This window comes from Natrix helvetica (genome assembly GCF_964273705.1).
Source record: "Natrix helvetica genome assembly, chromosome: 14".
NCBI lineage: Eukaryota > Metazoa > Chordata > Lepidosauria > Squamata > Natricidae > Natrix > Natrix helvetica.
The window spans coordinates 865034-888541 of NC_138564.1; the positions used below are offsets into that span (position 1 = coordinate 865034).

The window sequence follows — 23508 nt, forward strand, 5'->3', positions numbered from 1 at the left end:
CATTAAAGGCATGAGAGCCATTTGCTTTAACCAAAATATTTTTTAAAACTAAATTTCAAACCACTTTTTAGGGTTTAGAGTCCTGGCTATCAGCACTACTGACTCTGGGATGTCTATGACTTTTGGAAGTTAAGCCTCTTGAGATCAACTCTTATCACAACATGTTGTTTTGCACATTATGGACCTAAGTTCTTTAAAAAAAAGAAAAATCTAAAACGGTCCCAATGGAAAGAGCAAAGCAAACCCCAAATCCAGCCTCCAGAATTCCCTTTTAACAAGAAATCCTTTGTGAAAAATAAAAATGGGAGGTGGCTGCAGGCCAAAGACCTGTTGAGGAAGGAGACTGCCCGCCCAGGAAAGAGAGGTGTGTCCCTGGGTGGTCAAGAGCATCCTAGCAATGGGGCAGGAGTGGATGGGCCCCTTGGCAGCCAAGGGCCAGGCACCCCCTGTGGAGACCAACTCTGCTCTTTCTTTCCAGATCAGAAGGAGCATCTCTTTGGATTCTGCCCTTTACCCCCCCCCCCCACCTCCAGAGCTTCTCCTCTGGCTGTTGACTGACTTCCCAGTATCACTGCAAGGGCCCAGTGAGCCCAACCTTAGATTCCACCCCAGATCCCAACCTCGTGCCCCACTGTGAGGTTAGCAGCTCCTTCAGGGGTAGAGTTAGGCCGCCCGCCCGGCTGGCTGAGGGAAGCTCCGTTTCTCCCCCTTGTGCTATTTTAAAGGACCATATCTTGTCCCATCTTTAGAGCCAGAGCAAAATATCTGCCAGGCTCTCTGGCATTGATGTCCAAATGGGAGGCTGATGATATTCAAGCTTTTGTTTGGCAAAGATCCTGGATAGTCCTGGATGGCTTGACATGATTGTTTTCTTTACGCAAGAGTTGGGGAATGGGATTAAGAGCCAGGAGGAGGAATAAGTTTGAAGTTTTATTAGATTTATAGACCGTCCCCTCTCCCCGAAGGGACATTAGCTCATCTTGCTGATGTCTTTGGTCTCCTACTAAGAAAGGGATCAGCTCCAAGGTGAACTCAAGCAACATCTCCACTTTCCCTTGTTGCACAATGTTGGTGTAACCATGTAATTGTTAACTCAGGGAAGAACTCAGTTCTCCCTGTAGAAACATCAGTTTGCCTCCTGAATGGCCCTTTTCGGTTCAATGTAAGTCTCTCTTCATCAGGTGGGTGGGTGTCATAATACGAGAGTGCAGCTGCACAAGATTAATGGCTTCAACGAGAGCTTCACCCCCAGGGTACAATTCCTGACTAATTTGGTCTCTGGAGCTCCACAAATCCCAGGAGGGCCAATACAGATAAGGCGGGCGGCCAGGTGGGCCCTCCGGAGCACCGTATCGGAACGGTACCCGGTGCTCCCGGGAGACACCAGTACGCCCATACCGGGGCATACCGCCTGCAACCCACCACTGGATTAGAGGGAATTTCATCCCAGATTTGATGGTGAAAGAATCTGGATATTTCATGCCAGCAGATCCATCACAGGATGAGTGTCAGTTGGAATTAAGTCTGACTAGCCTTGATTTTGTCCAGGAAAAAGTCCACACAGGGGTAGATGAATGATGTGAGATCTCCATTCTTGTCCTTGGATGACGACAGAGTGAAGGCCCATCCCCTTCTGGAGAGCACACAGGTGCTTGCTGATAAAAAGCTGACCAAAGGCAATTGTCCTTGCTGCCAACCTGCAGGGTCTGTGAACCACTAAGGATTGGCATCTTTGGAAGGCTGCTATCATGTCAGCCCAGTCCTTCTTTTCATAAAACATATCCAGTTCCCTCAACCATTCTTCATCTTTTAGCCTCCAGCCCACTAATCATATTTGTTGCTCTTCTCTGCACTTTTTCCAGAGCCTCAGCATCTTTTTTGTATCACGTCCGATTTGACGTTGCTGTGAGACTGTCGTGGGTATTGGGGCTCCATGAACCCATGCGGAATCCTCATTGTTGGAGGAGCTAAAGTCACCCTGAAGGGGTGACAAAGAAAGAAGGGGCGCCTTGCAGATCACAGAGAGCAGCGGCTCTTCTGCTCAATCCGAGGCTCCCTCCCATCCGAAACAGAGAGGAGAGGTGGCCTTATGGCCACCATGAAGCTGGGACAACTGGAGAAAGAAATGTGCTGGAGCGCATTTTGTGAACAGTGGACTGGAACTGGATGAGGTGATTTTCAACTTCTATACTAGAGATCTAATCCCAAAGAAAAGAAATTCCAAAAGAAAGACTCTCTGAAGTGGTGAAAAAGCAGCAAATAAACACTGAGATAAAGACCTGAAAAAAGTGAAACCTAAGAGAGAACACAGTTTTAAAATATAGAAAGATTGGACTTGAATATTTTAATGATAATATTTTGAAAAGGCATTTTAAAATGCTGGGAATATTTGGTTGATTATTGGAAGGAATTGCTTGAAGAAAATTGGAACAGAAATCAGCTGTTAGATTTTGTGTAATGTTGAAATTGTAAGCAAATGGTGCCATCTACTGGTGAAATAATATATACTATATTTTTACAAGGCTGAGAATAACCTTGAAATAATCTGAGGATTGAATAAACAGAAAAGAGAATGGAGAACAAATAACACTTGGAAAACTGCCTTCTTGCATATTGTTTTACATCTATTTGCTTCACAGTCGAGGAGGGACACATTCTGAGACTTTTGAAGATTTCTAAGTAGAGTGGATTACAAATACCTGGAATTATCATTGACATTAAGGAGTTGACTATGTGGTTTAAGAGGACATGGGGAAATCTGATGGATCACCTAGGATTATAAATGTTGTCTGATAACTACTTAAGAGCTGAAAGAAGAAAAAGAAAAGACCTTTTGGAGAACTTGGAAGAAGTAAACTGACCTGTTGAGGACTATAAAGAACTATAAATATTGTGAATCCTGAGGAATAATTTTGGGACTGAGTAAACTGTTTCAATATTGGCTTTTTGGTTATAGATAACTGAGATTTTGGGATCTTGGTAGATCACTGAGTAACTTTTTGACTCGTCAAAATAAGGCAAAATGCTTGAACAGGGACAAATAAGTGTATTTCAAAAAGAAATATTATTGATGTTTCAAAGTATTCATGAAGCTATAACAAAGAACCACAGGGAGATAAAGGATCTGATACATGATATAGTTGTGAGACCAGAAAAAGCTCCTCAAATGACAATGAAAACTGAACAAGACACCCAGGAAATAGAGGAGAGAAAAAACAGAGGAAAGAACAGAGCAGATAAAACAACAAATGAAACAAGAAGACAAGAAACAAAAAGAGATAATAAAAACTTCTGAAACTGATCAGGCAGATTATGAATTAAGAGACCAAGAAACAGAACTGGACTAACAGGAAGATATTCCTGAAGAGAGGATAGAGGCACTGATAGGCATATTGAAGCAGTGAAAGGTAGATGTAGAGACAGAGAAAATATTTACATCAAATATGAATGATGCATAGAGATACAAAATCCCAACGGAGAAGTATGGGAAACATGCCAAAAAATCAACAAGAACTGAAACACTAAAATGGGCAAGAGTTGCCTTCCTAATATAAAATTTGCTCTATTAAAAATTAGAATAAAGGTGGAAACTAGAAAGGGGGTAAATATTATTATGCATATTCCTATATAATATTTTAAAATGAATATGTAGATGTAAAGATCAGAAGTTGAAAGATGATTTTATTATGTATACTTAAATAATATTACTATGGTTATTAGTATTGGGTATTAAAATATTGAATAATTAAATGCTAAAGGAAATACATGGAGCAAATACTAATATGTCAATAAGTTTAATTTTAATATTTATAATATAATTATGTGAGTAGAATTAATGTAACTAATTGATTTGACTGTCGGTGGGATTGTAAAAGCCATCTACTAGAGGAAAGACAGTACAGCAACATCTGGAAAAAAAGTACAGCGGAAAAACTCAACCTTGAATGCAGGAAAGATAAGTAGAAGATTTTCTAAGGACTGTTTGGCCATTTCCTGTTGTTTGACTTTATTTTGTCATGGCTGATAAAGAAAGTTAAAAACCTTAAAACGAACTGCTTTACTTTGGGATTGGATACTAGAGCTGGAAAAATTTGGAAATAAAAGAGATACTTAATTAAGCGTGGTAAAATATAAAAACATTAAAAACTTGTTATATTTGAACATGGAGTGTGGGAGTATGAAGTGTTACTCGAAATGTTAAAAGATGCACGTACAATGTATTAAAGAATCAGAAAAATCATTGAAATATATAGAACAGGAAGTAGGAGAGGAACTGACAAACACAAATGAGAGGCAAGACGTTAACATGGGTGAAAAAAAGCTGAAAATAAAAACCAGTTAGATAACTCTATTGAGATTTATAAAGACACAAAAAGAGTAGAGAGGGAAAAGGGGAAATCCTATCCCCCCAAAAAAGCAACTCAGAAATTAAGAAAGAAACAGTGGGAAGCAAAACAGAGAAATCCTAGGGAGGGTTACTCAAATAATGCATAGACGAATGATAGGGAAAATCCAGAAGAAAAGATATAATACATATAAAAGGGGAAAAGAGAATTCAAGAGTAGGGGATAGAAGGACAAACAGAAAACTGATGAAAAATGAAACATCAAAGAGAGCAAGAGATGAGTTAAGAGAAAATGGTTGGGAAAGGAGGAAGGGAAGGAAGAGATGTATTAGTAGAAAATGAAATATGTTAATACTGTTACCCTGTTTCCCTGAAAATAAGTCCTTCTTTCTCTTAAGCTAAACATACCCAGTTCCTGCAACTGTTCTTCATATCCCCTAATCTCCAGTCCTCTAATCATCTTTGTTGCTCTTCTCTGCACTCTTTCTAGAGTCTCCACATCTTTTTTACATCGTGGTGACCAGAACTGAATGCAGTATTCCAAGTGTGGCCTTACCAAGGCATTATAAAGTGGTATTAACACTTCACCTGATCTTGATTCTATTCCTCTATTTATGCAGCCTAGAACTGTGTTGGCTTTTTTGGCAGCTGCTGCACATGGCTGGCTCATATTTAAATGGTTGTCCACTAGGACTCCAAGATCTCTTTCACAGTTACTACTACTGAGCAAGGTATCATCTATACTGTACCTGTGCATTCTGTTTTTGTTGCATAAATGTAGAATGTAGATGCAGTTCCATTGAGGACTACACGTTGAGTGCGGTTGGTCAGTCAGTTACGAATCCATCTGGTGGTGATGCTGTCTAACCCACATTCTTCTACTTTATCTAGTAGTAGGGTATGGTCTACCTTATCAAAAGTCTTACTGAAGTCCAAGTAAACTATATTGACAGCATTCCTCTGGTCCACTAATTTTGTCACATTATCAAAGAATGCAATAAGATTAGTCTGGCATGATCTGTTTTTGACAAATCCATGTTGGCTTTTGGCTATTTCTTTGTTTGCTTCTAGGTGTTCGCAAATTCGTTGCTTGATTATTTTTTCCAGAATCTTTCCTGGTATTGAGGTCAGGCTGATAGGTCTGTAGTTTCCTGGATCTATTTTTTCCCTTTTTTGAAGATGAGAATCACATCAGCTCTATTCCAGTCCTCTGGTAGTTTCCCGGTGTTCCAGGATCTCAGTGGTTCTGAGATCTCATCTGCTAGTTCCTTCAGAACCCTGGAGTGTAATCCATCCGGTCCTGTTGATTTGAACTCGTCTAGGGTAGATAGGTGCTCACTTACCATTTTCTTCCCAATTTCAATTTGTGTTCCTAATCTGATTTTTGTGGTGCTGCTTTTGATAGTTTGGACTGTTTTATCCCTTTGTGTAAAGACAGATGCAAAACATGAGTTAAATAGTTCTGCTTTCTCCCTGTTGCTTGTCACCTTCTTGCCACTTTCTCCTAGCAATGGACCAATTGTTTCCTTAACCTTTTTCTTGTTTTTAACATGTTGGAAGAAGCTTTTTTTGTTAATTTTTACTTTTGTGGCAAGCCTTTCTTCATTGTGAGCCTTAGCTTTCCTCACTTCATCTTTACAGGCTCGGGCTATTTGCTGATATTCTGCCTTAGTTATGTCCCCCTCCTTCCACTTTTTATACTTACCTTTTTTGTCTTTCAGTTTGTCAGATAGTTCTTTATGCAGCCATGCTGGTTTCTTTTGGGAGCTGTTATTTTTCTTCTTCATTGGTATTGTGCTAGACTGGGCTTTTGTAATCTCATTTTTCAAAATTTCCCAAGATTCTTGAGTTGTTTTCCCCTTGAGGATTCTCATCCATGGAATCTTTCCCAAGCTCTCTCTAAGTTTATTGAAATTAGCTTTCTTAAAGTCCAAGACTCTAGTTTGACTTTGTTCTACTACTTGTGTTTGCATAATGTTGAATTCCAATATTGCATGGTCACTTGCCCCCAGGATTCCTATGGCTTCAACACCTTCTATCATTTCCTCTCTGTAGTGAGAATTAAGTCCAATATGGCTGATCCCCTTGTTCCCTTCTCTACCTTTTGGAAAACAAAGTTGTCTGCTAGGTTTGTTAGGAACCTGTTGGATCTTCCACTTGATGCAGAGTTTGTTTCCCAGTTGATGTCAGGGTAGTTAAAATCTCCCATTACTATTGTGGTGTGCTTCCTACATACCTTAGTTAGCTGTCTAGCAAAAAGTTCATCTACTTCCTCTGCTTGGACGGTGGCCTGTAGTATAGACCTATAGCAATGTCATTTCCCCCACAATCTTTAATATTGACCCAAATGCATTCAAGATAGTTTTCATTATTGTTGTGCTCTATTTCTGAAGAGACGTAATTATTTCTTATATATAGTGCAACTCCACCTCCTCTTTTATTTGGTCTATTTCTTTTAAATAATTTAAATCCTTCTAGCTGTATGTTCCATTTGTCGGTTTCATCCCACCAAGTTACTGTAATGGTAATAATATCGTATCTGCCCTCTTTTACTTGAATTTCTAATTCGCCCTGTTTATTCCTCATACTCTGTGCATTGGTGTATAGACATTTGAGTCCATTTTGACTGACCTTGTGTTTACTGTCTACATAACCTGTGTTATGCCTGACTGCCCCTATTTTCTTGCCACTTGTGTGATTCATGCACATGGTATGGCAATCACTATTAAATGCTTGGTTTTGTGATAAGTGATAATCTTACCCACACACACATCTATGTTACATGCACTTATAACCCTATGAATTTTCATTTGCTGGGGACAGAAATGTTCTGTATCTATTAATTCTCTGTCCCCGCTCTTCAGTTTAAATGTTTATCAAGAAAATCTGTGAATTTAATGCCAAGTAACTCAGTCCCTTTCTTGGATGGGTGCAACCCATCTCTTTTGTACAGTTTTTCATTGGACCAGCTACAGGCATCATGACTAATAAAACCAAAGCCTTCCCTTTTACACCATTCCTTTAGCCACACATTAAACTCTGCTAAACGCTGGCCCTTCCCTTTTTGTTCCTTATATACTGGTAAAACCTCTGAAAAGATAAGCCTACAACCTATACTATTAAGTTCATACCCCAAGTTCTGGAAATCATTCTGCACAGAAAGTACATCTTTCTGGGACAGATCATTAGTGCCAAGATGTATAATAGCATCAACGTCACAGTCCTTACTTACATTCTTGACTATCTTAAGAATACGCCTTATCTCTGCTGGCAGTAACACCTGGCAGACACCTGACCTCTTTTAAAACCTCCATATCCTCTCCTAAATTTACATCCCTTACAATTGAATCACCAACCAGAAGGTGGCTTCTCTTTTTGTATACCTTGCTCTTCTTCTGCGACTGATGTATGATACCTGGTTCCCCATTTCGCCTTTCCGAAGAAAGTTCTTCATTTTGGACCACGATCCCCTGCTTATTTGAGTCATCATTATCACAACTACCTTGACCTATCTCTTTAGTGTCCCCATTAAGGTCAGCAAGGGCACTATATCTGTTTTGCTGGGTCACAGCAAAAGCTTTGTGTTTATGGTTCACAGCTCTCAACCTGCCACATCCCACGGTTTTCCAGACTGCTCTTCTCCTGCAAGATCTTTGTGGCAGAGGGGGCTGATAGCATGGCTTCTCCATAGAGTGGAATGGCTGAAGTAGACACCTAGTTTCTGCTTGGAGAGCACAGATTACAGATTCTAGATAGGTAATCTGTCTATGTAGACTAGTAATTTGTTTATAAAGGGGACAGTATCCAAATTTGAAAAGAGTATTGCGAAAGACAGGTGCAAAACAGCTATTACATTGAACTAAGGCGGTCATTTTGAAATAAAATAAAATCACAATCTCAAGCACACTAATCCAGAATGTATTATTGCTATTTTGGTTTATAGATATATGATTCGCGCGCCGTTAGGCACACAGGCCCCCACCTCAGTTTCTTTGTCTCTGTGACTCACCCCCCTTCTATCCAGCAGCTCCAATCCCAGCTTCAGGAAGGTTCAAAATGTCAATACTTAATAGATAAATGTTAAGAGTATTTATAAGAATGTATATTTGTGAATGTGCATGAAAGGAAAAAATAAAACTTTATACAAAAAAAAAAAACTAACGATACTCAGATGCCACATTATTCATGTACCACACACATTTTTTTGTATCATGGAGAACTGAACTCAATGCAGTAGATCAAACTTGCAATACTGCATCCAGTTGTGGTCACCAAAATACAAAACAGACACTGAAACGCTACAAAGAAGAAAAGAGCAAGAAAGATGATTAAGGGGCTGGAGGCTAAAATGTGATTGAACAGTTGCAGTAACTGAGTATGTCTAATCTAAATAAGAGAAGGAGTAGACAGTGGCGTAGCGTGGGTTGTCAGCACCCGGGGCAAGGCAAGTAATTTGCGCCCCCTAACCCGTTTATTCCTCCCTCCCCCCATTCAGCTGGCCATTGTCACTGAGCAGCTTGCAGCCTTTCAATGGTCTCAAAATATGAAGCTGTGATGTTCTGCCTACTGACACAAAAGGCTGCCTCTTTCTGTGCTCAGTGGGACAACTCTGGGGAGTAATGTCCACACACACACACACACACACACACACACACACACACACACACACTTCTCATTCACAGCGATTCAGAGGGGCTCCATGAAAACAAAAACCGGGGCCTTGTGTAGACCCTATGTACCTACAATTTGTCCCCTTCTCCCACTCTTCCCAATATATACTTCCTCGACTTCTTTTTTTTTAAATCCTCTTCTAATGAAAGAGAAGATAACTTTCCAAACTTTAACCTTAGGTCTGCACAGCTGACACAGATACAGCAGGACGTGCCTCCCAGTCAAACCACAATCTCTTGCCCCTCAGCCGACAACAAAACGCCCCAGAGAGCTCTCTCTCTCGCCCCCCCCCACTTCGCCTTTTTCCATTTCTTCCAGGAAAATTGAGAAGAAGGGAAAGAGGAAGGGGGATGGGCTGGGGAGGACGGACGGAAGGAAGGCTGGTTTCTGAGGCCCGAATCCCACTTCCCAGCAAGTGCTGGAAGAGCCCCACCACCCCAGCAGAGGCCGCCCCCCACCTATCTGAGGTGAAGAGGACAATCGCTTTCAAGCAGCTGTATTCCGCCGAATCCACGTGTAGGGCTTTCAGCTTCTCCACCTGCTCCTGGAAAATGCGTATGTGGTCCATAAAGGCGACCACGCGGGCAGCGGACATGGGCGACGCGTGGAGGCCGGCGGCTGCCAAGAGCGGGGCAACGTGGAGAGGCATGGAGCACTGGGCGGCGTTGAGGACAAACAACTCACTCCAGGTGAGCCTCAGCAGGGCCACCTGGTCGGTGATCTGGAGGTCTGGGAAGAAAGGAATGTTCCGAGCCCATTCCACGGCGCTGAAAAGCATCCGAGCGGCCAACTCACAAATGTTCTCGATGCCCATAATGTTGTTCGGCTGCATGCACTGGCTGCCGAAGCGGGAGGTCGGGTAAGGCTCTGCCCGCAGCAGGAGGGAAATATATCCAGAGCGCGCCCCCCCCCCAGATGTTGCGCCCGGTGCGGCCGGCCCCCCCTGCACCCCCCACGCTACGCCACTGGGAGTAGAGGTGACATGATATTAGTGCTCCAATATTTGAAGGGTTGTCCCAAAGAAGAGGGGATCAAGCTATTCTCCAAAGCAGCTGAAGGCAGGACAAGAAGTAATGGATGGAAATTGATCAAGGAGAGATCCAACCTAGAACAAGGGCAATTCCCTGACAGAGAGAACAATTCCTCAGTAGAAGAACTTACCTTCAGAAGTTGTGGGTGCTCCAATACTGAAGGCCTTTAAGAAAAGACTAGACAGCCATTTGTCCAGAATGTTGCAGGATGTTGAACTGGGAGACATCTGAGGTCCTTTCCAACTCTGTTATGCTGTATTGTGGCAAAAATGGGAGAAAAGCCTAAGAGAAGGAAAGTGATCCCCCGTCCCCCAAACTACAAACCATCCTTTTCCCTACTTTCCCCATTCTAGGAAGAATGAAATCTTTGTTTGCACTGTAAAACCAGCTTGCAATAATCTGAATGCAGCCTGGTCTCTTTCAGCTGCGGTCTGCAAGTGTGGGGGGAGGTGAAGGTGGCCTGCTGAGGATTACTATAGAGCTCACTGAGCCCATCCAGACAGCTGTAGAAATGATTTCTGCATGCTGCAATGTGGCCCCAACCATGCTCAGAGTTTGTTTGCTCTGTGCCAACAGCAAAGCTCGAATCCATCTCAGTAAGGAGGCCAGCAAGACTGAGAGCTTTGGGGAGGGTCCTGCTAAGGAAAGCAATGGCTGGTTTTGCAGACTGGGATGGGGAATCAATCCCCCATCCCCTCCCTAATATGAGTTGGGGAGGGAAAGGTTGCAGATAACTAGACCCTCTGGTGCAGAGGGCAGGAGGGGCTGCCTAGTGAAGCAGAAGCACCTGTGGAGGACGGAGGCTGTCCGAAACACCCAGATGGCCCCCTCTGCTAGCCCCCTCCCCCCACTTCTGCTAGCCCCCTCCCCCCACTTCTCTTTCAGTCCCACATAACTGCAATCAACTCAAAAAACTTAACACTACCCCTCCCTCCCTTCCTTCCCTCCCTCCCTCCCTCCCTCCCTCCCTCCCTCCCACGCAGACCAGGAAAATGCCCACCCACCCTGGCCCAAGTTTAAAGCTCTCCTTAAACAGCAGCCAGGAAGGGTCACCCCAAGGCTGGAGAGATGGGACAACCCATTTTGCTGATGGGAGCTGGACCACGCCAGGCCCTGCCAGATGTCCAGAAGCAACCAAGAGAGGCGGTTGCCAGCCCCGAGCCAAAAGGCCTCTGAAGGACACCCAGCATCTGCAATCACACTGGGAAGCCAGCGGGCACACAAGATGGGTGCCCAAGTGTCCCCTCTGCCATCTTCTGAACCAGCCACATGTGAGTGCAGACCCACGCAGAACGCGTTGCGGTCTTCCAAACAAGAGACAAATGGTCGTGAGAAGGTCTAAAATAAATTTACACAAACAGACAGACAGACAAATAAATATCCAACTTCTCCTTCATCAAGATTTGTTTTGTAAATGATCCGGCAACTCTGCGAATATATGAAAAAGACATGGATGGGGGAGTTTGCAAGTAACATTTTATGTCCCTTCTGGATGTGTTTCTGCACCCCCTCTCCCCACCGGCAGCTCTCCTGGTGCATTTGGAGGGTGTCAGGTTGGAAGATCCATAAATATAAATATTTACTTCTGATTGATTGTCAGACCTCACACCAGCACAGCAATAACTAAGAACATATTGGTATGTCGACTGCTAGATCAGACCCCTGGCCCATCCAGTCCAGCCATTTGTTCTCCTGCAGCTCACCCCTAGGAAGCCCATTCCTCTCCCAGCAGTTGGCCTTCAGAGGCAGCCCTTTGGCCTCCAAGGATAAGGACCCTCGACCCCCAGGACTTCCCAGAATTGACTTGGCGCTTCTTTGAAGCCAGCCAAGCTGATTATCAGCACGGCATCTTGTGGTAGTGAATTCCAAATTGAATGACATATTGTGTAAAAGGATGTTCTTGTCCGTCCTACTTCTTCCCTGTCATTGGTTGACCTCTGGGAAGGGAACCCATTTCTCCCCTTTATCCACACCATGTACACCTCTGTGAGTGTATAACAGTAATAGTAGATTGGTTCAGGCTTTGCTGAAGCTGAAACGCAAGTAGGCCGTGAGAAAATGACCTTAAAAAGTGCTTGCATAGGATGTTGGCTAACTGCAACATTTAACTATAGCTGTTTGCTTGTTATAATACTTGATAACTGTTTTCTTGTTATTTGTGGGAAAATTACTGAGTGTACTTTTCTTGTACGTGCCTATCTCCCAGCCTTTGTAAAACTATGCAATAAATGGGTTTGTGCAGAACACGTCAGGAGAAATGTAGCTTTCACATTCTCCGAGCATTCCGTGCTTGCCTCCCTCGAGAAAACTCTTTGTGTGATGTCTTGAATTGCGGCTTTCGTCCACGCGTGGACCCTCCAAATTCCCGGTGAGGACCGGGGCTCGTTCTCCCTCCCATGGGAGAACCCTGAAGACCCAAACAGGCGAATCCGGACTTGAGTGTGTCGCAAACCTTGCAGCGACATCTGGGGGCTCGTCCGGTCCTGTCTTGGCGTCTTCATGGGCACGATCGTTGTCTAGCGGTGTGCTCTCTTTCACTCCTGTGACCTTACCCGGCCGGACGCGCCACTGTGCACACGTAAGTCATGGGCACCCCGTGCTCTAAAGCTTCTGCTCACCATCGAGAGGAGCTTTTAGCTCTTGTGAAAAGTGCAAATTGTATCCAAAAGATTAATGGCAATACTGTCTACCCGCTTTCTCGCAAATCTATCGCTTCCTTTCTGTCCTATGTTTGCTTTAGAAACTCTCTATCCTAACCCTCCTTCTGAAAATTCCTTTTCTTCTTCCGTTCCTAACTCTTCCCCTTCGAACGTAACTCCGAAGGTGTCTCCACCTCCCTATGAGGCTCCTAAACTTTCAGTCGCTTCCTCCGCTCCCCCTGCGGAGCCCTTTGCTTCTCCCCCCTCTGAATTTCCTGTTGAATTGCCCGATGTGGATTCGCGGGCTGGCTCCTTTTCTGCTTTTGTTGCTTCTGCCAAATCCACACTTTCTCTTGAATCAGAAGCCTCAACCCCCCTCCTCCTCCTTCTCCTTCTTCTGCCTCTTGCCTCCCCTCTCCCTCCCAGGGTGGTCACGTTCCTCCCTTCTCCATTCTCATTCCTTTTCCCTTGACTCCTCCGATCTCCCTGTCGCCTATCCTTTTACCTTTGTGCCGGGCGTCCCCGGCCCCCCTGTCCATACCAACATTGAACTGCGTGTTTTAAAAGAATCTACAAACATGTGCATTTCGTCCTGCCTGAAACACGGTTGGATAATCGTGATTATAGGTGGAAAACTCTCTCAGTATCGGGTCTCACACCTAAAGGCAATGAGAGAGTTAACTGCCTCCTGCCTTAAAATCTCTTCTAATGGGGGAAAAACACTTCCCCATTTGAAAAACAAGGAATTAATTGGCCTTCTGTCTTAATCATGGCAAACTCACTAATAAACTAAAACAATTGGCTGATTTTAAAAATAATGGGAAAGTCCTGCCAGTGATATCAAAAAAGAATTTGATTTACCTTAAAATATATTTGGTAGATATGATTAAAGTGTGTCAGGACATAAGAACATCTTCTCATAAAACTAATTTGTTAGTAGCTGCTTTATTACAAGGCAGCAAACCTCAAGGAAAGTGTTATTTTACAAGGGAGTGTCTGTAACATCTCGCCCTCTCTTTCATCAGGGATCAAAACCCTAGTATAAAATGATTTATGTGTCTATGGATTGTACATTGCCTTGGAAAAAAGATACAACTCTCGCTTTCCCTTTCCTGACTTTTGCTTTTGCAATCCTCCCCCGCTGTGCATTTAATTTCCTTTGACTTACCGTTTTTTGCATTTATAATGATAGTGTGTAAAATTAATGTGGTAAAAGAAATGTACCTATAAGTGTGAATGGGTGTGTATGTAGTTAGTATTGGATGCTTGAAATGTAAGGTTTGTTGGCTGAAAAAACAGAGCGTGTGTGGTGCTAAAAAAGGTGTTTTTGAATGAATGATAAATATTTTCTCCCTGTATTCCTAGGAAAAAAGAGCCTGTCGTTTTAACAAAACATTTTTTCCCTTTCCTCTCACCCCCCCCCTCTTTGCCTCTGGTGAGAAGGCAGGAGGAAGGGGGGGGCTGTGTTCTTTTCACCATTTTTTTTTCTCCTCTCCCTGCGAGCATCAGCAAGGCGGGGTTAAGGGTGATATCTGATGCCTGCATATTTCAGAGTATATTCAAACTATCTTAATTGCTTGTTTTATTTTTGAAGCTGTGTTTTTTTTTTCTTTTATGTTTTTATGTTTGCGCGCACTTTGTATGCTTAACAGATGTCACTCTGTTTGTTTAATTGTTTGTTAGTAGCACCGGTTGCTGTCCCTTTTAGAATTTTAACAGAGATAACCTAACGAAATACAAAATGCAGTCAGAAAGAATGAGTAACATTTTTGCTAGAATCCAGATCAGTTTCACACGGACATTTAGATCAGATATTGGAGCCAGAAAAAGGTTACTTTGTATATAGATGGGAAGAGAATGTTGTAAAAGGCATCTGAAAAAGATGTGCTTTGTTGAATGGACTGGAGATGTTGCAGAAACAAATGAGAGGAAGAAAAGCAAGTTGAAGCTTGGCAGTTGATGAGGTCATTTTGGAACCGAATCAATGTGCATTTTAAAGGATTTCAGTAAGTGAAAGAAAGTTAGAGAAATGTTTTTTCAGACAGTCAGAGATATGTTTTTGTAAGGATTTCAGTAAGTGAAAGAAAGTCAGAGATATGTTTTTTCAGAAAGTCATAGCTATGAATATGTGAGGACTTGTGTATGTGAGGACTTGTGAACTCTGGCATATGGATGATTCAATACCTTTTCTTTGCCCCATGGAAATATTTCCATGGATATTTATTCAGGATTTATTATGGCACCCCGCAAAGGGGTGTGATCAACCACTGTATTTGTACCTTTGCAATGTTGGGACGCCCAATTGAACTGAAAACAGACAATGGCCCTGTTTACATCTGTACTGTCTTTGCAGACCTTTGTGACAAGTGGTCCAACACACACACAATTGGCTTGCCCTGCGGTTCTCATGGCCAGGGAATTGCAGAGCGAGCTAATTAGACTCACTAACATGCCCTGAATAAATCAAAAGAGGAAAAATGCCTCGGCCTCCCAGCCTTGCAAAACCAAACCCAATCCTTGTTTATTTACTTTCAATCAATTGAATTTTTTCACTTTCTAATCTGACCACTTATCAGAGGCATTTTCAACAAAAAAACAAGTTTGCCTCTCCCTCTGGTATATTTTTACCAGACAAAACACCGATTCCTTTAATTACTTGGGACATATATGGAAAATTTGCTTTTTACATGTTTAATCTCAAAACCTAAACTTTACATTTTAGAATGGCTACATTTGGCTCACACCCCTAGGGCTTCTATTACTACCAAAGCCCTACAAATGGCTCTCCTTATTGAAAAGGGGAGGCGCCGCACTAGGGCACTGATGGGAATAGAGTTTTGTTCCCTTTATGTACCTTTTAAATTAAGCCAGTGGGAATTTTTGTTTCAATCTTCACATGCTTTGCAAAGTGCTCTGGAGGACTGGAATGGCAATGTCTCCTGCCATCTCCCTCCAGATCCAAGAATTCAAGTCCTTAAGACTGTTCCTATTCTCTTTACTACCCCGGTCGCTTCTTCTCCTATCAAGGAGGCTCTTACTGTGTTCACTGATGGCTCAAAATCAGTGGGCGCTTGTGCATGGCAAGATTCTGCTAACCAATGGCAGACTCGCCAAACTTCCTTACAGCCCTCTGCCCAGCAGGCGGAGCTGTCCGCTTTTAATTTGGCTCTGTCAGTATTCCCGAACCAACCTCTTAACATCATTACTGACAGTTTATATGTTTTTCATTTGGTGTCTTGCATCTATGATGCATATATTTCTCCTTCCACCCCTGCCCCATTAATGAAGCTTTTTTTACAGCTCCAGGATTTGTTACACCTCCGCGCCCATCATCTGTTTGTGGCACATATCAGAAGTCATCAAAATTTACCTGGTTTCCTCTCTGAAGGGAACCATATGGCAGATGAAGCCTGTAAGCATGCTTCACCAGTCTGTCTGTTAACTCTGACGGCTGGGGAAAGCCATGACTATTTTCATCAGAACAAAAAAGCACTTGTCAAGCAGTTTGGCATTACACATCAAGAAGCCACTGCAATTATTCAACAATGCCCGACCTGTAGTCTCCAGGCTGCTGCTATCCCACAGGGCGTGAACCCCAGGGGTACCTCGGCCTGTGAGACATGGCAAATGGATGTGACTCAATATTCATCCTTTGCCCCTTGGAAATATATCCATGTTTCGGTGGATACCTATTCGGGTTTTATTATGGCTACCTTGCAAAGGGGGGAAGCCTCAAAAAATGTTATCAACCATAGTATTCGGACCTTTGTGACGTTGGGAGCTCCAAAAACATTGAAAACTGACAACGGCCCGGCCTACACTAGTTCTGCCTTTGCACAATTTTGCCACCGTTGGTCGATCGTTCATAAATTTGGCATACCATTTAATAGCAGAGCTCAAGGAATTGTTGAAAGAACTCACGGTACCTTGAAGCAAGCTCTGGACAGACATTTGGGGAAAAAGGGCCTTAGCCCCCCATCTCTCCCGGCGTTACAGAATGTGTTGAATGTTTGTTTATATTCTTTGAATTTTCTCAACTTGACTGGATCTCCTGCTTCTACTGCGGCCTCTCGACACTTTTCTTCCCCTCCCCTCCCCTCTTTTCGTCCACTTGTCTATTATAGGCATCTACCTGATCCTGCCTGGAAGGGTCCTGTTCCACTCATCACCTGGGGAAAAGGATACGCTGCAGTACAATTGCAGGATCGAGTCCTCTGGGTTCCGGCTCGCTGTGTCCGTCCATGTCACCTGACCCCCCAAAAATAAAAAAAGGAGGAATCTCCAGTCAACGAGGATGAAGACGATTCGGCTTTTTCTCTCACTCAGCTGTTTCTTTCTTCCTCTTTTTTCTGACCCATCATTTTCAAAATTTTCTGACTCTTCCTTTCCTTCTCCCACCTTCCTTGAACGGCTCAGCGCATACATTCGTGTGCCTCACTGCAGAGTTGCTGCACCACTAGGAGGCAAAGCTGAACTGACCTGCAAACAGCGATATCCAGTAATACATCCGGCTAACTGGTACTGGTTTAAAGAAGGAAGAACTATCCACTCTTCTGATATTACCCATATTGTGTCTTCTCCTTGTTCTACTTCTCTTTTTCTCCTTAATATTTCTTTTCAGGACTATGGTACCTATAGGTGTGCTTTAGATTTTCCAAAACTAAGACGAGATTTTGGAATGGATGTTTCTCTCTTGCACCCCTCTGAGATCTCCCATGTCCGCCACCGGCGTGCCCTGCAGGAACGCCCTATCAATCGGCATCGTCCTGTAAACTACACCTGGACTATTTTGGACTTTCAAGGAAACATCCTTCATTCCATTTCTAATCGAACTCTGTGGCCTTGGTTCCCTGTGCTTTCCTTTGACTTTGCTGAAATGCTGGTCGGCGCTCATGGGTTTAAATACAAGACTAAATGTGATCCTTCCCCCCGAGGTGTTTGGAAGACTGGTCCAGGCCTGTATATTTGCCCTGGACATCCCACGGACCTTTCCCATCAGGATCCAATCACTGAATGGTTTGCAGGGAAAAAATGGGGGGGGAAGGTCAAATGATAACTCTAGACACAGTCACCCAGGTAATACTTTTACAATCCGCCTTACTATGACTGTAGAAACGTCCCCACCCCATGGCTTATAACTTTGCTTTCAGCACTCATGGGTCCCTTGATTTTAATCTTGCTTGCTTGTGCCATTGGCCCTTGTATAATGGGAAAATTGCTTCACTTTTTACGCATTCGTCTTGGTGATATAGATCGAGAAGTTAGTGCTACTCAAAAAGATTTAAACTTACTGCAAAACTTGCTACCCTCCTCATATGATACTTGCAAACAACCATTGTTGACATTTTCAGATTTAAACTTTGACACAGAAAGTGATCTTCAGTTCCCGGATAAGGTGAGTGGTCCTTCTCGCTGCCTACCGGAGGGTGGGTCGTTAGAGGAATGCCTAGCCTTAGAGGGATACTGACCTTTCTTAAAAAACAAAAACAGAGGAGATGTGAGTGTATAACAGTAATAGTAGATTGGTTCAGGCTTTGCTGAAGCTGAAACGCAAGTAGGCCGTGAGAAAATGACCTTAAAAAGTGCTTGCATAGGATGTTGGCTAACTGCAACATTTAACTATAGCTGTTTGCTTGTTATAATATTTGATAACTGTTTTCTTGTTATTTGTGGGAAAATTACTGAGTGTACTTTTCTTGTACGTGCCTATCTCCCAGCCTTTGTAAAACTATGCAATAAATGGGTTTGTGCAGAACACGTCAGGAGAAATGTAGCTTTCACATTCTCCGAGCATTCCGTGCTTGCCTCCCTCGAGAAAACTCTTTGTGTGATGTCTTGAATTGCGGCTTTCGTCCACGCGTGGACCCTCCAAATTCCCGGTGAGGACCGGGGCTCGTTCTCCCTCCCATGGGAGAACCCTGAAGACCCAAACAGGCGAATCCGGACTTGAGTGTGTCGCAAACCTTGCAGCGACACACCTCCACCATCACTCCTCTCATTCGACTCAAAAGCCCAAATGCCACAGCCTTTTCTCCCAGGGAAGCCGCTCCACCTCTTGGTCTCCTTAGTTCTGCTCCTCTTGGCCTTCTCTAGCTCTACCAGATCCCCTTCTGAGGTGCGGCAACCACAACCGCACACACCGTTGCAGGGATCCATGCGAGGGCATTGTGAGGCTGGCCTCTCCGTTTGGAGCCCTGCTCCTTCTCCCTCCCATGCGGGGGTTGGAGGTTTGTTTCTGACAGCAGATGCCTCCTGAATCAGCACCTTCATTGAAGGGTTTCCTGTTGCTGCAAGAAGGTTTATTTGTTCTTGGGTGAGAGACCGGCAGGAAACAAAGGAGGGTGGATTACCTCAATGGGGAAATCCGAAGGCGTCTGCTAAACTGCTTTGGTGTTTGGTGCTTCTGTCTGCTAGTTCAGAATGCGGCCGCACGGGCCATCATGGGGAGTACCAGGTACTCCCACATAACACCTCTCCTGTGCGAGCTGCACTGGCTGCCTGTGGTTTTTCGGGTGCGTTTCAAGGTGCTGATTACCATCTTCAAAGTGCTCCATGGCACAGGACCTAGCTACCTGCGGGATCGCATCCTACCACATACATCCCTGCGACCAATTCGCTCTCACAGGGAGGGACTCCTCCGGGTGCCGTCCATCAAGCAATGCCAACGGGCGGCGCCTAGGAGTAGAGCCTTCTCTGTGATGGGCCCAACCCTCTGGAATGACCTCCCCCCCGATATTAGAACTACTACCGACTTCCGTTCCTTCCGACAAAAACTTAAGACTCACCTGTTCCGATTAGCCGGCCTGGCCCACTTATAGTTCTACTCTTACCTCCTGGCGGATATTTTATTTTGGGATAGTTTTTAGGGTAAATGTTTTTATAATTTTTAAAATTTTAATCTAACTTAACTAAATTGTACAGTGAATCATTACTACCTCCTCCAGTCCTATATTTAATTTATTTACTTTGTATTTATACCATGTATATTTATTGTTCAATTATTTCAATATGACTGTACACCGCCCCGAGTCTCTTTTGAGAGAGGGGCGGTCTAGAAATTGAATAAAGTTAAGTTAAGTTAAGTTGGAATCTCTGCTCGTTTCATCTTCTTCTGTCTTCAAGAAAGATAAGTCATGAATTCTCCCCACTTCAGCCAGGGAGCTGCCATGATGCCAGATGCTAATCAGATTTCTTTGGCAGCCACTGGCAGGCAGCTCTAATAAGTCAGACGTTTTACCAGAAGAGTTCAGGATTTCTGACACCATTTGGGAGGCTTGCACAATTGCTCCCAGATGCATTGCTTGTGCAATAGGACAGGGGTGGGGTGCGGTGGCTGTTCCAGGAACACAAAACTGATATACGTTTTGTCAGCTTTGTCACTCTTTATCCACACATGCTAAACAGATCATCAGTCTTGGCAGTGTGTCCAGTGTGAAAATAACTTCAGAAGAGAAAGTCACAAGGCACGCACAGAGACATTCTGGACAAGGCAGACAGGAAAAGAAGACAATTCATCTCTCTCCAGAAGCAGATTAAGAGGGCAGGAATCCAGCCAGGTTCCAGCAGCGGCCATCCAAGGGAACATGGATGAGGAAACAGCCTGGAAGCTCCTGGTGGCAACGAAGCAGCTGCCGCCACCACTACCAAGGACAACGGGTGGGGGGGAGGGGAGGGGGAAGGCAAGGAGGAGCTTCGAGTCCCTGACAGACAGGGGCAAAAACTGGGAGAGCGCACCGGTGCAGGTTGCAGCCTCTCTGGGCCTCCTGCAAGGGCAGTTAAGCATCAAAGGCAGGAGGGCTGGGAGGAAGCCAAGTCTTCAGCTTGGCCTCAAAGGAGCTATGGATGTGCCTCATTCTGGCTGAAAAGGTCCTCAGATTGGCCACACAAGGGCATGTTTCTGAATGGGAGAACGGTTTTGTCTTGAGACATCAACACATTAAGAACGGGGTTTTTTTCAATGACAAGTTTATGAGCAGACCAAGGAAACTGAGGGGTATTATATAGAGTAGTGTCGAGAGAAATTTCTTCTGGGTTCGGATCCAAGTGGGGGAAAAGACACTGGAGACATGGAGGCTGCTTGGAAAGATGGTTTAATGGTGGACAGGACCACACGGCTTGAGTCCTGAACAGAAAAGGTGACCACATGCTTCAATGTTGGTGGAGAAGAAGAGAAGGAAGGGCTGAGATGCTGAAAGTCCCTGGTTTTATGCCCTCTCTGGCCTTTGATCTTGAGCTTGTATTCTGATTGGTTGTCAAACTCCCATGGGGCTGTGCAGGAGCAACTCTTTAGGCTGTGTTTTGAATCCCAAGTTTGGTTGAATTCTCAGATGCCATGTGGTGAGTTTCTGTGAAAAGCTGATACTACCTTTATTATGTAAAGTGGACTAACTCAGGCTTTAATGGCTCATTGACAAAGGGAGTGGGGGCAGGAAGCTGCAGGGAGCTACTCTGTCTTTTTAAAACATGTTTCTTCCTTTTCACATCCAGGGAAATATAATATTCTGCCATTTCAATATTTCCTAGGATATTTCATTTTTCTGGGAGAGGGCTGGGTCATAACTTTCCACCCTAGTATATAACAATAAGATGTTACAAAAACGTAAAAATATCTAGAATGATAACTATATATAATGTATACATAATAGTATATATAAATGCAAAAAAGCCCTTAAAAAACAAAGAAATCAAGGGGGGGCTAGGGGAGGGGGCTATGTGAGACCGCATTTTCTAAGCTGTTGAATTGGGAAGGAAGGAAGGAGGGAGGGAAGGAAGGAAGGAAGGAAGGAAGGAAGGAAGGAAGGAAGGAAGGAAGGAAGTTCTTATGTGCAATCAACACATTCTCTTCTAGCCAGTCATCAGTATGAAACTCCAGCTCATTGGGAGAATTAGCTAAGCGATCGGGTACTTTCCCAGAGCACCTGGGGAATGCCAATATTCTGCCCTCCCCACCCCCACCCTAGTGCTGCTTTTCCACTGGATGCTAATGCTAGGCAGGAAGGGAATCTTCCCACCACTGCCTTGAAAGGGCCCATATCAAAGCTGCCCCTCACTGGTCCCCAGAGGCAAGGAGGCAACCATGGAGAAGGCATCCACAGGTAGGTGTAGAAGAAGATTGAGAAGTGGGAGGGGGACAGGAGAATGTTGGAAAAGGATGAAACTGGCTCCTCCATGACCACTGAGAGAGGTTGTTGTTGTTACTTGCAAAGTCATGTCCAACCCATTGTGACCCCATGGACAACATTCCTCCAGGTCTTCCTGTCCTCTACCATCCTCTGGAGTCCTACTGCTTCAGTGACTTCATCCAGCCACCTTATTCTCTGCCATCCCTTTCTTCTTTTGCCCTCCATATTTCCCAGCATTAGGCTCTTCTCCAGTGAGTCCTTCCTTCTCATTAGGTGGCCAACGGATTTGAGTTTCCTCTTCAGGATCTGGCCTTCTGAAGAGCAGTCAGAGTTGATTTCCTCTAAAACTGACCAGTTGGATTGCCTTGCAATCCAAGAGACTCGCAGGAGTCTTCTCCAGCTTCAGAGTTCAAAGGCCTCAATTCTTTGGTGCTCAGCCTTCCTTATGGTCCAACTTTCACAGCCATACGAGGAAAAAGACAGGCAGACTTACTTACAAGAAGGTTGAGTTGAAATCTACCTTTTAGGGCTGCCAGCAGCTGAGCTGTTTTTATGCTGCCTCAAGGACCAGATGCTCACTTACTAGGCCTAGAAGAGCCCAGAAGAGTAAATGAGGGGATTTAAATCAGTAAGCTACAACTACCTTTTCCACAGCTTACCGATTGAGTGATTAGTGTTATAGAAAGATCTGCACAGCCTGAAGTTAAAATCCAAATAAATTTGCTTCCCTGGAACTAGAATACAGAATAACAAAGGTGAAATGGACCTTGGAAGTTTTCTAGTCCAACCCCCTGCCTAAGCATTACCAAAGCATCAGGATACCATTCTGGGAAAATGGCTGTGGAGCCTCTTCTTAAAAACCCCCAGGGATGGAGCACCCACAAGTCCCAGAGGCAACTGACACACTGATGAATTGTTCTCACTGTCAGGAAATTTCTCCTTAGTTCTATGTTGGATTTCTCCTTGATAAATGTCCATCCGTTACTTTTTGTCCTGCCTGCAAGTGCTTTGGATATTAGATTAGATTAAGAGAGTTGGAAGGGACCTTGTAGGTCATCTAGTCCAACCTCCCACCCAAGCAGGAGACCCTACACTATTTCTGACAAATGGCAGTCCAGTCTCTTCTTGAAAGCCTCCAGGGATGAAGCTCCCACAACTTCTGAAGGCAGCTTCTTGATTGATTATTCTCACTGTCAAAAAATTCCTCCTTATTTCTAGGTTGAATCTCTCCTTGGTCAGTTTCCATCCATTCTTCCTTTTCTGGCCTTTGGGTGCTATGGAGAATAGCTTGACCCCTTTCCTCCTTTCTGGGGCAGCCCCTCAAATATTGGAAGACTGCTATCCTGTCTCCCCTGCTCCTTCTCTTCACTAGACTAGCCATGCCCAGTTCCTGCAATCGTTCATTGTATGTTTTAGCCTCCAGTCCCCTCATCATCCTGGTCGCTCTTCTCTGCACTGTTTCTAGAGTCTCAACAACTTTTTTATAGTTTGGTGACCAAAACTGGATGCAATGCCTATAAACCAGGTAGATGGTTAGCATACATGTTAAGGAAAAAACAAAAGTCTCATATTATAAAGAAAGTAGAATACAAAGGTAAAGAAGTTTTTCAACAGGATATGATTAAAAAGACTTTTTTAGAATTTTACACTAGATTGTATGCTGGTGATAAAATACAAGGTTCAGACATAGACAAATATTT

General features: G+C 43.9%; 1 protein-coding gene across 1 annotated transcript; it reads right to left on the reverse strand.

The window, feature by feature from the left end:
* Window positions 1-1866: 1866 nt before the first annotated feature.
* LOC309399052 (COUP transcription factor 2-like) lies at window positions 1867-11680 on the reverse strand (the record flags this gene model as incomplete). The annotated part of the gene is made up of 3 exons (XM_081966519.1): window positions 1867-1978; window positions 9475-9981; window positions 11655-11680. 3 exons carry the CDS (start codon window positions 11678-11680, stop codon window positions 1867-1869), a joined length of 645 nt encoding a protein of 214 aa, XP_081822645.1.
* Window positions 11681-23508: the final 11828 nt, after the last annotated feature.